This window comes from Chelonoidis abingdonii, chromosome 7 (assembly GCF_003597395.2).
Source record: "Chelonoidis abingdonii isolate Lonesome George chromosome 7, CheloAbing_2.0, whole genome shotgun sequence".
Taxonomy (NCBI): Eukaryota; Metazoa; Chordata; order Testudines; family Testudinidae; genus Chelonoidis; species Chelonoidis abingdonii.
Window position 1 is genome coordinate 39,234,629 of NC_133775.1, and position 17,386 is coordinate 39,252,014.

The 17,386-nt window shown below is 44.2% G+C and overlaps 1 protein-coding gene across 2 annotated transcripts in view; it reads right to left on the reverse strand.

Moving 5' to 3' along the window:
* Positions 1-4,006: 4,006 nt before the first annotated feature.
* CDC14A (cell division cycle 14A) overlaps positions 4,007-17,386 on the reverse strand; it is a 122,199-nt gene continuing 108,819 nt past the window's right edge. The window contains exon 16 of one of the 2 annotated variants that reach the window (XM_032804930.2): positions 4,007-6,054. In XM_032804930.2, the coding sequence (XP_032660821.1) occupies positions 6,025-6,054 (30 nt within the window). In that variant the 3' untranslated portion in view covers positions 4,007-6,024. The remainder of the gene's footprint in view (positions 6,055-17,386) is intronic. The other variant, XM_032804931.2, reaches the window with a different exon arrangement.

The following is a 17,386-nucleotide window of genomic DNA, read 5'->3' on the forward strand; positions in this document are numbered from 1 at the left end:
GCTGCATTGGGTTTTGGACATTGTATGAAGGGCCGGTTAGGGGAGGGGATCGTGGTCTGGCCCCCACCTCCCATCCAACCCCCCTGTTCCCTGATGGCCCCCCTGGACCCCTGCCCCATCCAACCACCCCTTTTCTCTGTCCCTTGACTTCCCCCCGCCGGCCCATCCAACCTCCCCTCGTTTTCCTGACTGACCCCTCCGGGACCCCTGCCCCAACCCTTCTCCCTGTCCCCTGACTGCCCCCAGAACCCTTGCTCCTGATTGCCCCTGCCACCCCATCCAACCCTCCCCTCTATCCTGATGTCCCCCCTCCCCCAGGATCCCTGTCCCCATTCAATCCCCCTGTTCCCTGCCCTTTGACTGCCCCAACCCCTATCCACCCCCCCCACCACCACCCTGAACTCCCCTGCCCTCTATCCAACACTCTTGCTTCCTGCCCTCTTACTGCGCTGTTTGAAGCACCGGAGGCTGGTGGCACTACAGCTGCACTGCCCTAGGAGCTCACAGTCCTGCTGCCCAGAGAATTGCGCCGCTGGTGGGGTGAGCTGAGGCTGCAGGGGAGGGGGAACTGCAAGGGAGGGACTGCGGCCTAGCCTCCCTGGCCAGGTAGAAGGGTCCCGCGGGCTGTAGTTTGCCCATCTCTGTGCTAGCAAAATGGAAAGTGTTATCATATATGACATGACATCATGTTTTTTTTTCTCCTAAACAGAGAACACCAAGACCTTACCATTTGATTGAAGCTGTGGTTCTGCCAAGCACTTCTGCAATTGTCTATACATTAAACTACTGGTTGATGACACCCATTAACATCTTGCAGCCTAACAATACTCCATGTCATCTCTGCTCATCCTCCCAATAGAGTCAACATGCTGACACCCTGAATGATTCCCAGACATGATCTCTCTTAATGCTCTCCCAAACAACCAACAGAGGAGAATGTGGGAAGGGAGGAGAGCTGGGAGGAAATTGAGGCACATGCACAGCCCCCACTGGGAGTGCAGCATGGGGGACCTGGTATGGAGGGAGTGTGTGTGTGTGGCGAGGGCAGATCCAGAAATTGGGGGACTTGATTTCATAGAGCTGCTGTTACAGGAGGACAAGGTAATGAGGGCATACAGAACCCCTTCAATGGGGTATGAATGGGGGATTCTGTAATGAGGGCACACAGGACCCCTAGTGGGGAGTTTGGAGGATGGGAGCACACAGAGTCCCCTCTGACCAAGGGTGTGACAGCTGCACAGCTTTCTATCTTACATTGCAACATCCCCAGCAAGCCTGTCTGCTTAACAGGCAGGCCTATGCTTTGCTTTCCCCCTCTACGGGTAATGACCAGTGCATGGCCAGCAGTTACAGGTCACCATCCAGCTCTTCATAAGCAAGCACTTTTAATCTAAAAGTAGACGCATGATAGGTGCTGGAGCTAGGGGTGCTGCCACATCCCCTGACTTGCAGTGGTTTCCATTATACACAGGGTTTTTACAGTTCGGTTCAATGTCTCTCAGCACCTCCACTACACAAATTGTTCCAGCATCCCTGAGTGTGACAGAAAGAAAACACTTGAAAAAAGTTCCTATCTACATACTAAAAGCTTTCAAAAAGTCACCAATCAGTCTCACGGGGCTCAGGCAGGCCAAAGTCTTTCCAAGCCTTTTGCAAGGGATGGACCCCCCCCTTGCACAGAAGGTCCTATCTGTTTGCTGGACTAGGCAGAAGGCCATGAATCATTTTAAACCAGGTCTTTTTATATTAAAAGGCTTTTTCCTGTTGGCCTCTGGGAAATCCAGTTGGAACCAGTATATGCAAGTCCCCCATGGGGTGGTATCCTTCTGGAGGTGTTTACAACCTGAGGGATTCGCCTTAACCACTCCCACCCCCACCTCAGTTCTTAGTTGCTGCTGGAGATCTGGCAATTTTCATCCCCTGGAATTACACACTTAAGTCATTCATACACTTGGTCCCCCAAGATATGCAGTTGCAATATCTGTCTATGGGATGAAGGGGGCACACAGACACCCCCCCTCCAGTATAGGGAGTGGGAAGATAGCAGCACACAGATCCCCCAGGCATGAGGGAGAGGATGGGGAGAGTTGCAGAGTATCCCTGGAATAGAGGGGTATGGAAGGTGGCACATGGGGAGCATGTAAAAGTAGAAAATAGAGGAATGCAAGGAGCCACCGATGGGTGCGATGAGCTTGGCTGACAGACGTGGCAAAGCATGTTACCCGCTAGCTATTAGGAAACCAGAAAAGATGAGGCCCATGTATAGCCTAGGGTGGGGGAGGGGTCAGTCCACCAGCTTGGGGACAAAAACAGTAAGTCCCACCCAACTCAGTTTTAGCCTTCTATACAGGCTCTTGAAATCTTCTGCTACACAACCATGAAAAAATACGGAAAAGTAAGAGTCCTGCCCTGCCTCCCTCCTTCTCTTGCAACGTTGTCCTCCTTGCCTGTAAGTCCTGTCTGCACTCAGAGGGATCCACCCTCCTACAACAACCCTCTTGCTTCCAGGCTTAACTTCCCCTAACCAAGCTGGAGCCTCATCTTTTTCCTTGGGGTCATTCTGCACACCAGGTCTCCCCAGCTTTGGTCAGGTCGTTCTTCCAAGCTCCTCACTGGCAGCTGTTACTGCTCTCCCTTCAGGTCTCCCGCAGCTCTTTCCCTCTTTCTCCCTCTGTTAATTCTTCCTCTCTCTCTCAGGCTCGAACTCCCCTACCTTCCCTCGAGGGCCTAGGTACCCCTATTTAACAGCCTAACGGAAATGGGGTGGGGTTATCTGACCAGCCACATGTGCACTAGCCTTTTCCCTCTTAAAAGGCCAGTATCACCCTGTGACAAGAATTCAGAATAGGTTCTAGAGGAGACTAGCAGCCTTATTGTGCTTTACACAACTTGGCTCTGACAGATGTCAGTTATGGCATCTGTATTAATGAAGGCATAGGCTGTACTTATGTATTTTTGAATAAGACAGGGATTGCACCACTCAAACACTGTATAGTTTATTGCCTTCGATGTTGCAGTGAAACAATTAATGCATCAAAATGGCAGTGAATGACAGACCCAAAGAAAGAGGTGCAATTTCAGCTCTTAACTTTTTTTAGTAGTTGGCTTGAGCCTGAAGTAATTCGGTACATGTCCAATATGGGGCAGCCATTATTTGGTTGAATTCAGGGAAAGAGACCTCTTCATTGTACACAGGTACCACAGTACTGAAACTAATATAAATACCTAGATATCAGAATTCAGAGGACTCCAGTTCTGCTCCTGGCCTGGCCATTGCATTAAAGCATGGCCTCAGGCAAGTAACATCCTCTCTGCATCACTTCCCCATTTGAAAAATGGAGTAATTATACAGCAAATACTTTATCTGTCACAGGAGCATTGCACAGGTTAGTTCCATTTTTGTAGTGCTTTGAAACAACACAATACAGGTGCTAAACATCATTATCAAAGCAGATCTGTATTTAGATCTGACTACAGACAGAAGTCAGCTTTCAAAGGAGGACATGCTTTTCCTTTTTGTAACTGAGGATCTAGTAAAAACAGTATTTCTGAGGTTCTGGTGGAGACAGAGTCTACTATTGGGAAGACTACTGATAGGAACTAAGTACATTATTCTGTATGCATGAATGAACAGGAGCAGTACCTTTAATAATTGTCCTTGTATAGAGGTCATTTGTTTAACTATATGATAAATTTCATTATAGTATTGTTCTTTTTATAATCACTGTATTCTTACCTTGACTGAACACCACCTCAGGCACTCAAAGTGAAGAACTCTCTGGCTGTCACTTTTTCTAAAGAGAATGGCTTTCTGTACCCAGGTCTTTTTGTGAAATTCAAATTCTCTTCAAAATGCATTATATACAACAGAAGAATTATGGTCTTTTGAAAAAGCAGTTTAATATTATTATGTTAAGAGTCAACTATATTCTTGTACAGTAACTGACAAAAGCCAGAATAAAATCTGAGTAAGAGAAAAGAACAAAGGAGGCAGCTGACGTATATATAGGCATTGCATTTTTTTATTGTTGATCAGAAGTGTGTCTACACTTCAAAATAGAAAATATGTATTTTTATGAGGGAAAACTATTCATAACAAAATACAAATAAGTTTATAGGAGGTAGAATTACCTTACAATTAACCTAACAATCATTCATATACAGTATATCATTATGTGTCTATATATGCACACAAACATATGCTACTTGGTGTGTGTATATGTCACATATACACACGGCTATTGCATGTAAATTTTATTCAGTGATTTAAATAGCTGCATTCAACATGGTTTATATAACTATAGGGATGTTCATTATGACTATTTCCCTTCAAAATGTGATCTAACTTATGATTTTTTCATAATAAAACGTTAAATTATCGTAATTTCATTTGCTGCCCCCCCCTTCCCTCTCCCAGGGCCTACCTGTATTTTTACTCAGGTTAGTTCACTCAATGTATTTTAACAGTGAAGACTGAACATTTAGCCTAATATTTCCTTCTCAGCTTTCTGTAACATGTGAAAAGACTTGTAGCTGACAAGTCTATGTTTTATTTCTGCATTCTGAATTTTACTGATCATTTCAGAATCAAATTAGTGCTTTTCTAAAGCACTTTGTTTTTTTGCAGATATATGTACGTGATGATATCACCAAGACACTTTCTCCTATAAATATAGGAGAAATAGTTCTGTCATAGTAAAGTACTACAAACCTCATCTGCTAACATTGTTTGAAATGCTTTCTGTAAGTTTTATTCCTAATTAACTAAGTAGATCTACAAGTCCAAGGTTGTCTGTACCACTGGTGAAATTAGCATGTGATGTAACAATAATTAAATAGCTAACAATAGAGTATAGTTGAGAAAATGTCTAGAAAAGATATTAATTTACTTGCAAACTGTAATGCAAATACTCTTTTCCTTCCATGTCTAAATCTGTAGCAACATTTTTTGCCACCCAAGTTGCACACGTGGCCATTGTTATAAGCAGGTGTGCAACTCCACCCCATTCAATGGAATTGTGCTGCTTATGTCTGCTCTGAATTTGGCCTTTCTTTTCATGCCGTTTAAATGCACAGCAGAAAGTTAATTCTGATTTATGTTCGATTTTAAAACTGCTACAACACAAATGTAACTATAGGCTAGACCAAATGGTACACACATTTAGCAATGCTGAAAGTAAAAAGCAAAAAGTAAAACATCCCTTTAAAATAAATTATCAGAGGAAAATGTTAGTAATATAGCATAATTATTAGCTATATTATTTTTGCTTTCAAAGGGAGGACATATGATAGGAATGTTGGGTTTTCCCTAATCCACAAGTAGCTATTTTAAGTTCCTTTTAGGATGACCATATGGAACATTAGCAGCTGACAGCTGAAAGGAAAACTTGATGATATACCAAGCTCTCTCAGATGATGCAACTAATTAGCTTTCCAACTAAGTTACTTAAAGCAGATTAGTTGCTAAAAACAAACTGAACTTGAAGTAGTAACAGTGGACCCATAAATAAAACCCAAAATGGTTTTGTTCATAAAATGTTTTCACACACTGTAGATAAACTTTAAAATATATTTAAAAATATATATTTTTGGTAACAAAGTGAAGAAACCTAAATCAAAATATATTCTAATTTTTACATAATTATATATATATATTTATATTTTACCAAAATACTTTTTCTTAATACATACATATTGTAACACTGTGTACACAAATGTAATTATAAATGTATTATTGAAATCCATTAGAAATATCCTTAAGTCACTGTCAACTTTAAATTTATGAAAATTGCAACAATTTTGTATACAGCTGGAAAATTTTTAACTTCAGTGCATTTGCAGTAGTCATTAATATGAAATCTCTGGCTGTTCAAAGTCTTTGCTGGGTGTCTTAGTTTAATGTTTTAATGTATCTAGGGATGAAGAGTTCTCCTCTCAGCGAGAAGTTTCTTTCCCTCAATATTGCTCCTCCACGAAGAAATGGGATTTTAGGAGTTGAACAGCCTTCATCGAAGCAGCAAGGCTTTAGTACTGAACATATTCAGACTGAAGGGACTGTGCAGAGGAGAAACAGAAACTGGTATTAACATTCAGTTTAACAGAAATCACTTTAAACAAACACACACAACCTGTATCTTCAAATCAAGAAATTTCTATGAGGAAATACAAACAGATTAAACCATAGCGGAAAACAGGAATATTCCAGGGTCTGCTGTACACAGGCCAAAAAAATGAATGTATTTTGGACTATAATATAGCAAATTCACCAAAAACGGGCAAGAGCTATATAAAATAGACGCATCTTTTCTGTATGTAGATTTATATTTACTAGCTTTTTCTTGGTCAGTTTATGCTGAAGTGTTAGGTAACAACATTACTTTTAAATAATTTTAGGCATCAAGAGGTATAGTTTGAGAGTAACTGGAATACAAAATTCTTTAAAGATGTAGCTAGAATTATCCTTTTATACAATTCATTATATTTTAATTCAATTACTTCTAATACAGAGATTTCTAGGATTCCCCCCTGCCCCTTTTTAATAAAAATCTTATGAAATTCAAATCCAAAATACAGAAAATGCTCTTAAAACTGATCGCAATAGAAAAAAATGTGACTGCAGTTATTGTAATTTAATTGTTTTCATTCTCTCTCAAACAATGAAAATGAAAATGCTACCAATATACAATGTACCCTACAGATTTTGATTCAGATGACACAGGGAACATGTAAGGTATGGGTAATTATTCTGAAAGGAAGCAAGAAAGCAGCACATAATTAAATACACTCTACAGATAATTAACAAAAGGGAAAAAAACAAAAAAGAGAAAGGACTCAATAGATTTTGCAAGCAGTTAACATGGAGTAGCAGATAGAAAATTAGTACAGCTAAGAGGAAGGCATGATGACCTTTATTGGTTGGTTTATCTGCATCTGGTTACTCAATATTTAACAACTATTCAGTCTTGCAATTGGTAGAGTATCAGTTAAAAGCTAATATGACTTTATATTAAAAAGGATTGTAAAATTCAGATTGAGAAGGTCTAACTGTATTTTCTGTCTGTATTTCTTCCAGTACAGATGTGATCTGTGTCATAGGTCTGTTAGAGCAGTAGCTTTGTAATTAACAAAGAATTAGTAAACATTTACATATCTAATAAAATTATATTGATGAATAAAAATTACTTTTACACTGAAGGTTCATCACAGTTGCCCTTTAAATATATTTGAAAAACAAGTTATAAATAACTATATCAAAATATACTTAAAGAGTAGCAATGCAATAGGATTACAGAGGACTGTTGGGAAAAGAACTCAGCTTTCCCTAGTGTGAACTCCAAGGAAGCTAAGAATCTCAGAGATTTTTCCAAAGGCTGATTCATCTAGTCTGACCTCCTGCACAAAGCAGGCCACAGAACCCTACCCATCTACTTCTGTAACAACCCCTAACCTATGTCCGAGTTATTGAAGTCTTCAAATTGTGGTTTGAAGACCTCAAGCTGCGAGGTCCACGCAAGCGACCCATGCCCACCCCTTGCAGAGGAAGGCGGAAACACCTCCAGGGGTCTCTTCCAATTTGCCCCTGGAGGAATTCCTTCCCGACCCAATATGGCGATCAGCTAAACCCTGAGCATGTGGGCAAGACTCACCAGCCAGCACTTCAGGAAAAGACTCTCTGCAGTACTCAGAATCCCATCCATCACAGAGCGCACTGAGCAGACTTATCTGCTGATTAAATCAGTCAATTGCCACAATTAACATCGTTCATTACCTCCTTCCATAAACTTATCAAGCTTAGTCTTAAAGCCAGATATGTCTTTTGCCCCACCTACTCCCTTGGGGGCCTGTTCCAGAACTTCATCCTCTATGGTAGAAACCTTCGTCTAATTTCAAGTCTAAACTTCCTAATGTCCAGTTGTACCCATTTGGCCTATGTGTCTACCTTAGTATAGCTTAATATTCCTCTCCCTCCCTAATTGTTAATCCCCCTGATTATTTATATAGAGCAAGCATTATCCCCGCAGCCTTCTTCTTGGCAGGGCTCAACAAGCCCAAGCTCTTTGAGTCCTTTCATAAGGCACATTTCCTTCCTCGGATCATCCTAGTAGCCCGTCTCTGAACCTGTTCCAGTTTGAATTCATCCTTCTTAAACATGGGAGACCAGAACTGCACACAGTATTCCAGGTGGGGTCTCACCAGTGCCTTATACAACGGCACTAACACTTCCTTATCTTTGCTGGAAATACCTCGACTGATGCATCCTAAAACCGCATTTGCTTTTTTAACGGCAAGATATTTGGCACACCTTGGAGGTTTCTGACAGCATCTGAGTGCTTTGTTTCATATGTAAAAAAACACTTTCTATATAAATTTTTAAACAGCTTTCACTAGAATAGCAAGGCTTTTGTAATGAATATATTCAGATTGAAGGGACTGTGTCTTTATATATGAGAATAAATATATAAAAGGCAGTTATAAAAGACAAGACAGAAAGGGGTCTTTAAAATTGCAAACTACTTTACTACAGATGTTAGGACCACAATGGAATTGAAAACCTGCACCATGCTATTTTTCCTGGCAATTGTGCCAGATTAGCAACACTGTTAAGAGAGTCTATGAGGTAATCCATTACCGTATGTACTTGATGTTGAAGGTGTGCATTTCTTTTTATCCATGAATACTTAAGATTTCTGCTGGTCTCAAAGCTATTTTAAGATCATTTTATTAAAAGAATATTTTATTGACTGAAATGTAGTCCCTGTGGAATGGTGAAGTTCTTGCAGTAAATTCAAAGTAGAGCTGACTAACAATAACAACTTGAAAGCTTAAAAGTTAATTCTATATAATTTGGCATTTCATAATAATGGATGATTCTTTAGCTTTTGATAGGTGCACGATGACCAGACAGCAATTAGGAATGGGTCATTAGTTAACTCAAAGAACTAAGAACAGCACATCATTACTTAATAGTAATTGTAACTCACGATTCTGGAATCACAATATAAGTAACATTTTAATTCTGGGATTCAAGCCGCAATTCTTGATATTAGAAGATCTGTGCTTTAGCACAACATGGAACATCAGAATGTGGAAGATAAAAATCCATAGCAACATATGAAAAATAATAAATATGTATATAGCACATGTACAGAGAGATTCAAACACTGATCACTCGTTTTGGTTTGTCTTTTTAATGCTTGTCACAGATAGGTAGGAGTTTCTGTCTTGTGATGTACACGGCTGTTTTCAGCTTCTCCACCTCTTCATCATTTCCACTTAATAGCAATAAAAGATCTTCCTCCCACTGTTCTAAATCATTTTCTAAGTACAGTGAAGAACTAAACTGAATTTTAAAAATGGTAATTTCCTCTCATATACATTATTTGGCCATGATAACAAGCTCTTCATTTCTTTGCAGATTAAATCTTGTTGCTATTATCCCCAATACATTAAAAGCTTGCTCAGTTACAATGGTAGCTATAATTACAACTAAATTGCTGAAAGGTGCAATGGCTTTGTTTAGTTTTATTTACTTGAAATTATTTCATTTCTTTTCATTTTTACAAAAATAAAGCAATTTTTTCCCTCCAGGATTGCAATCACAGTTGTAGCAAATGTTTTTTTTAAACCTTCTTTGCTGGGTGCACTGAAAAATTGTCTACCTAATGTTTTGGATCACATATAATAATCCTTGTTTTACTGCCTGTTGATTATGTTTATCTTTTTTCACTACTTCAGTTTACATTTTAGATCTGTGTACATTTTCACTGTAAGTATGACCTACCATCCTGAATTTGAATAATTTTTTTTTTAAGTCCCTGAATCCACATTGGAGTTATCTGGTTTTGACAAAACTCAGTAATGGTCTATTTTGAAGACAAGTAGAATTTAAAATGTGAAAATAAAGAATTAGTAATAAAAGTGTTTTTCCTAATGAACATGATGAGGCAGTAAAAGTAAACTATATTGCCTATAGTGGCCTTCATGCACACTAGCAGGGGTATAAGTTCTAATGCACACCAGTGTGTTCTTCACTAACTGGCCCACGTGGATTCTGCTTGTGAGCACTAAACGTTACCTAGTACGCATTAACATAGTCCTGTTTCAAATAGTACTACATTAATGCACACTAGAGAACTTTTAGTGTGCACCAGCAGGGTCTACATGGGCCAGTTAATGCACGACATGCTGGTGCACATTAAAATTTACACCCCACTGGTGCGTACTAAGGCACTATGTGGACTACATGGTAGTTACTCACAAAGGGCCTGATCCAGCAAAGCACTAAAAGAATAATATTAAAGATGCAAACAGTCATACTGGTTTCAATGGAATTACTGAAGTGCTTCAAAGTCAAGCTAGGGTCACTGGAACAATTTGTATAGTGGGGGTGCTGAGAGTCACTGAACCAAACAGTTTTCTTCGTATTGTAAAGACAATTTGAAAAACATGGAAACAAATCTTATCCCACTGTGGTGGGATTCCGAGAATAACTCCATAAATAGAACTGAGCTGTTTCTTATCTTTCAGTGACTCCTGTCATGGTATAATTCCCCACTCTGAACCTTAGCGTCCAAAAGATAGGGTACCAGCATAAATTCCTCTAAGCTCAATTACCAGCTTAGTACTTGTAGTGTTGCCACCAACCAGGAATTTCAGTGCCTGGTACACTCTGGTCCCCCCAAAACCTTGCCCGGGGAACCCCAAGACCCAGTTCCTCTGGATCTTAACACAAGTAAACCCTTTCCCCCACTGTTGCCTCTCCCAGGCTTCCCCTTCCTGGGTTACCCTGGAAGATACTGTGATTCAAACTCCTTGAATCACAAAACAGAGAAGAAAATTCACCTTCCCTCCTCCTTCTCTCTCCCAAGTCCCTGGTGAATCCAGACCCAGTCCTCTGGGGTCTCGACAGAATAAAAAAACAATCAGGTTCTTAAACAAGAAAAGCTTTTAATTAAAGAAGGAAAAACAGTAAAAATTATCTTTGTAGATTTAAGGTGGAATATGTTACAGGGTTTTTCAGCTATAGACACTGGAAATACCCTCCCAGCCTAAGTATTCAAGTACAAATTAAAATCCTTTCAGCAAAATACAAGTTTGAATTCCTTTCAGCCAAATGCACATTTGCAAATAAAGAAAAGAAACATAAGTCTAACTCGCCTTATTTACCTAGTACTCACTATTTTGAGCTTACAAGAGCCTGTACTGGAGAGATTGGAGAGAAACCTGGTTGCACATCTGGTCCCTCTGAGAACCCAGAGAGAAACACCACCAAATTCTAACAGCACACACAGAAACTTCCCTCCCTCAAGATTTGAAAGTATCCTGTCCCCTGATTGGTCCTCTGGTCAGGTGACAGCCAGGCTCATTGAACTTGTTAACCCTTTACAGTCAAAAGAAATATAAAGTACTTCTGTTCTATTAACTCCTACTATCTGTTTATGACAACTCCATATACGATATGTTGTAAATTTACAAGTAAAAGGATATTTATTCTAATTACTAGTGTGGCAAACTCGCTCTGCAATTTGAAAATCAAAGATCTCACAGGAGCTTTCTCATGGCATTCTGGTGTGGTCTGATGTATGGAAGGCTGAAAATGCTGCTAGCTGTACTCTGATGGATGAAACTGCTAGGCCTTGCTGTTTCATGGACAAAAAATAATCAAGGATGGTAGGTACTGGCACCTCCAGAGGGACAGTATTGCTCAGGGCACACCAGCAGGAGAAACGCTTCCACTTGGCCAGATACATGGACCTAGTAGAGGGCTTTCTGCTACTTAAGAGTACGTGCTGCACCGAGCGCAAGCAACGCAGCTCAGATTGAGTTAGCCATGCAGCATCCATGCTGTGAGATGGAGGGATTGCAGGTCCGGATGACAGTTGGCTGTACTCCTGAGGATCAGGTCCGGCCACAACAGGAGTGGAATTGTTGTGGTCACCGACAGATCGAGGAGAGTGGTGTACCAATGTTGCCTGGGCCACGCTGGTGTGATCAAGATTAAGCGGGCCTTGTCTCTTCACAATTTGAGAAGGACCTTGTGGACCAATGGGAATGGAGGAAAGGCGTAGAGCAGATGGTCTTTCCATGGCATCAGGAAGGCATCTGAGAGGGAGCCCGGGGAGCGCCCCTGTAGAGAGCAGAACACCTGGCACTTCTGATTCTCGTGAGAGGTGAAAAGTTTTATGTGGGGAAACCCCCACTTCTGGAAAACAGAATGGATAACGTCTGGGCGAATCGACCACTTGTGAGGCAGAAAGGACCTGCTGAGGCGATCTTCCAAGGCATTTTGGACTCCCGGGAGAAAAGATGCCACCAGATTGATCAAGTGGGCTATGCAGAACTCCCACAGGCAAATGGCTTCTGTTCTATTAACGCCTACTATCTGTTTATGACAACTCCATATACAATATGTTGTAAATTTACAAGTAAAAGGATATTTATTCTAATTACTAGTGTGTACTCCTGAGGATCGCACTCCCCTTTGCTTGTTGATGTAAAACATGGTCATTGTGTCATCTGTGAAGACTGTGACACGCCAGGCATACTGCTCTCAGTTCCTGTACGTTGATGAGCAGGGTTATCACTTGTGTGGACCAAAGGCCCTGTGTGCAAAGGTCTGCAAGGTGAGGTCCCCAGCCCAGAGATGATGCATCCGTGGTTAGGACTAGGGAGGGCTGTGGGGCATGGAATGGCATCCCCCCACATATGAAGTTGGAGTTCAGCCACCAAGCCAGGGAGGTTAAGACTTCCATCAGTACTGTGAGCACTGTGCCTAGATTGTCTCAGCCTGGATGGTAGACTGATGAGAGCCAGGCCTGAAGTGGACTGAGGCGTAGTATGGCATGTCTGGTCATGAAGGTGCACGGCACCATATGTCCCAGTAGACCGAGGCACGTGCATGCTGTCAAGGTCAGGAAGCTTCGGAGGCCATGGATAATGCTCACCATTGACTAGAAGCGGGCATGCGGTAGGCACGCCCAGGCAAGATTTGAATCCAGGACTGCTCTGATGAAGCCTATTCTCCGGGTTGGCTGCAAAGCGGACTTTTTGACATTGAGCAGCAGGCCCAGCTGTCTGAACAAGTTCATGGTGATCCGAACATGGGATTGCACCTGGAGCTTGGATTGACCCCGAATGAGCCAGTTGTCGAGGTACGGAAACACTTGGATCCGATGTCGATGGAGCGAGGCAGCTACGACAGCCATACACTTTGTAAATAGCCTTGGTGCCGTGGATAGGCCAAAGGAGAGGATGGTAAACTGGAAGTGTCGTTGACTGACCACAAAATGAAGGAAGCGTCTGTGTGGCACGTAGAACGCTATGTGGAAGTACGTGTCCCTCATGTCGAGGACAGCGTACCAGTCTCCAGAGAAGGAATAATGGTCCCCAGGGAAATCATGCGGAACTTCAACTTTACCATAAATTTGTTGAGTCCGTGCAAGTCCAGAATGGGCCGTAGCCCCACTTTGCCTTGGGGATTAGGAAGTAGTGGGAGTAAAACTCCCTGCCCTTCAGATCCCTTGGAACCTCCTCTATGGTTCCGATAGCCAGAAGTGTCTGCACCTCCTTTAGAAGGAGTTGCTCGTGAGAGAGGTCCCTAAAGAAGGATGGGGAGGGAGGGGGGAGACAAACAAAACTGAAGTCGGTATCCACTTTCCATCATGTGTAGGACCCAGCGATCTGACATTATGCGGGACCACGCAGGGAGGAAATAGGAGAGACGGTTGGTGAAAGGTGAGGAAGGATCCTGTAAGGAGACTGGAGCTCTGCCCTCAGGCACACCTTCAAAAGTTTTGTTTGGGCCCTGCTAATGGTTTGGAGGGGCCCTGGTTCTGGCCTGTCTGAGGACCAGATTGCCTCCTCCTATCACGTCTTCTAGAAAAGTCCTGTCTCAGCCGGGGTTTAGGGTAGGTGCGCTGCGGTTGGGGTCGGAAGGGCCTACATTGTGTCACTGGGGTATGCATGCCCAATGAGTGCATGATGGCCTGGTAATCCTTCAGACTCTGGAGTCAGTTTTGTCTGAAAATAACCCCTGGCCATCAAAGGGCAGGTCCTGAATTGTTTGTTGCAGCTCTGGTGGAAGACTGGACACCTGCAGCCACGAGATACAGCACACAGCTACGTCTGAGGCTAGAGACCTAGCCGCTGAGTCTGCCTCATCTATCAATGTCTGCAAGGATGTCCTGGCTACTTTCTTGCCCTCCTCCAGCAAGGCCCCGAACTCCTCCCTGGACTCCTGAGGAACCAGCTCTGAACTTCCTCATTGAGTTCCAGGTATTATAATTATAACAGCTCCAGAGGGCCTGCTGGTCAGCCACTCTAAGTTGTAGGCCACCAGTTGAATAGATCTTGCGCCCGAATAAATCCAGGTGTCTAGTGATTTAGAAGTGGGAGCTTGCTGACCGTGTCTTTCCCTCTCATTAATGGACTGTACAACGAGGAAGCACGGCTGGGGGTGAATGTAAAAGTACTCATAGTCTTTGGAGGGGACCAAGTACTTCCTCTCCACTCCCTTGGCAATGGGCGGAATAGACGCTAGAGATTGCCAGATTGTATTGGCATTAGCCTGGATGGTCCTAATAAAGCGCAAGGCTATACGTGTGGGGGCATCAGCAGATAAAACGTCCACCAACAGATCCTCGACCTCCACCTGGACATTCCTGTTTTGTGCCACCCTATGAAGCAAGTTTTGGTGTGCACGGAGGTCTATAGGTGATGGGCCAGAGGAGGATGTGCCCGCCACCACCTGATCAGGGGAGGACGAGGAGGATATGCCCGGGACTAAGGGGTCCTGAGGCAAATCCTGCTGGGGGGGGGCGGGGGCGGTCCGACTGCCCTGGGTCCTCCATGCTAGGGGCATGGGTCTGAGCTGAGAGTCAGGCTGTCACCTCCAAGCCCCCAGGGGAGGGAGGGGACTGACAGTAGCCTTCAGGACCCAAGGTTCTAAGTGGACTGAATGAGAAGCTCCTGATGAGACACCTTGGGCCTGATGGTATGCCCAAGGGGTCCAAAAGGACCATTGTGGGGGTCCCTGAGCAGGATCCTGCCCCCTGTAATGCCATTGGCTAGTGCCATCCGCATCTTGGTCATGGACACAGTAACCACTCTCTGCTTGGGACGACCTCGAGTTGGGGTGAGAAGGCCAAGGCGGAGCCAATTGCTCATGCTGGATTGCACTGTCATGTGTTGTTGGCCCGCACCGCGACTCTGAGGAGACCGGTGTCAGGATCGGTGCTGGGAGCTGGACCGGTACCGATCATATCAGGAAGGAGATCTTCTTGAGGCAGAGTGCGCTGCGAGTACGACTGGTGATGAGATGGTGATCAGTGCCAGGACAGTGAGCAGTGCCGTGGAGACCAGTGCCTCGATCGGGACTGTGACCTGGGCTGGTACCAAGATCGGTGCCAACCCATCTCACTCTGTGATGGAGGGTGCATCATGGAGGGCTTCCACTATCGATGGGGCAGCCCGCACCAGCGGTACCAAAGTTTGTGACGGTCCCGGATCAGTGAGCACAATCAGATCACGAGCAGTGGAGAAAGTCTCTAGGGTGGAAGGCAGGTCGAGCTCGACCATGGTGAGCACCGGGGCGCTTACGTGCACCGGACTCAATAACACTTGTGGTGCTGGACTCAATGGTGCCGGAGTTGGAGCCTTTGCGGGGTGGTCCGGCACGGGCACTGCTCCAAAGGGGGCACAGGCAGTCCCGGCAACTGTACAGGAGCAGCAGGTTGCTTGTGCTGCTTCTTGGTTCCCGTAGACAGAGAGTGGTGCAGCGCCGATAATGGTGCTGAAGACTTCTGGTGCTGGGAGTCTTTGCCAGTGCCAGGTCGTTCCGGTGCTGGAGGTGCGCTTCGGACCAACAGCGCTGGATCTCCGTGTGAGGAAGAGGGCATCGGGCTAAGCTGCTTCCAATGAAAGTCCCACTCCTTTTTTGAGTGAGGCTTGAATGCCTTACAAATGCAGCACTTATCTGATTGATGGGACTCCCCCAGGCACTTCAGACAGGAGTCGGGGGGATCTCCCATAGGCATCGGCTTGAGGCAGGCCGAGTAGGGTTTGAAGCCCGGAGGCCTAGGCATGGGCCTGGTACCGGGAAGAAGGGAAGGGGAGAAGCCCCTTACCTCCAATTACTATATACACTAACTACAAAAACTATTAACTGCAACTATCTACAGGTATAAACAAGCAAAGAGCTAGAGAAATGGAGATCAGCTATGCTGCGTGCCACGGTTCCAACGACCCTCACATGGGGTAAGAAGGAACTGAAGGGGTGCTGGGTCAGCAGGGGCATATATCCAGTGCCCTAAGGGCGCCACTCCAGGGGGCGCCTCAGACAACCCATTGAGTGTTGCTACGGTAAAAATCCTTCCAACGTGTGTGCGTGCACACCTAACTGGAATCAATATGAGCAAGCACTTGAAGAACTAGTAAGTACCTTTAGTAGATGGAGGTAGTAAAACTTATTAAAGATGCAGAAAAAGGTAGAAGCATTCAATAAACATTTCTGTTCTGTATTTGGAAAAAAGCAAACCAATGTATTGGTATCACAAGAGGATGATGATGTAGTTTCCAGTCCATCAGTAACCAAGGAGGATTTTAAACCACATCTAATAGGAATAAACATTTTAAAAATTAGTAGGCCTGGATAATTTGCAACCAAGAGACCTAGAACAGTTGCCTGAGGAGATCTTTTGCTCACTGGTGTTAATTTTTTTTAATGACTCTTGAAATACTAGGGAAATTCCAGGAGACTGGAAGAGTGCTAAAGTTATGCTAATATTAAACCAGGCAAGAGGACAAAATAATGGAATATCTGATATGGGATTAAACCAGAGGTGGGCAAACTTTTTGGCCCAAGAGCCACATTGGGGTTGTGAAACTATATGGAGGGCCAGGTAGGGAAGGCTGTGCCTCCTCAAACAGCCTGCCCCCGCTCTCTATCTGCCCTCTTCCACTTCCCACCTCCTGACTGCCCCCATTCAGAACCTCGAACCCATCCAACACCCCCTGCTCCTTGTCCCCTAATCGCCCCCTCCCAGGCTCCCCCACCCCAAGCTGCCCTCTGGAACCTCCCCATCTAACCCCCCCGCTCCCTGTTCCCTATCCACATGCCTGACAGGACCTGCTCCCCCCTGAACTCCCATGCCTATCCAACTGCCCCCCAGGACTCCCTGTCCCCTGACTCTCCTCCCTGTCCCTTATCCAATTCCCCCACCCCCCCCCACTTACCACGCTGCTCAGAACAGCAGGAGTTCACAGCCCCATCGCCTGGCAGGAGCCTTCTAGCAGGTACGGCGGGCCAGAATGCTGGCAGCACAGCACGCTGATGCTGTGGGGGAGGGAGAACAACAGGGGAGGGGCCAGTGGCTAGCCTCTCCATCCA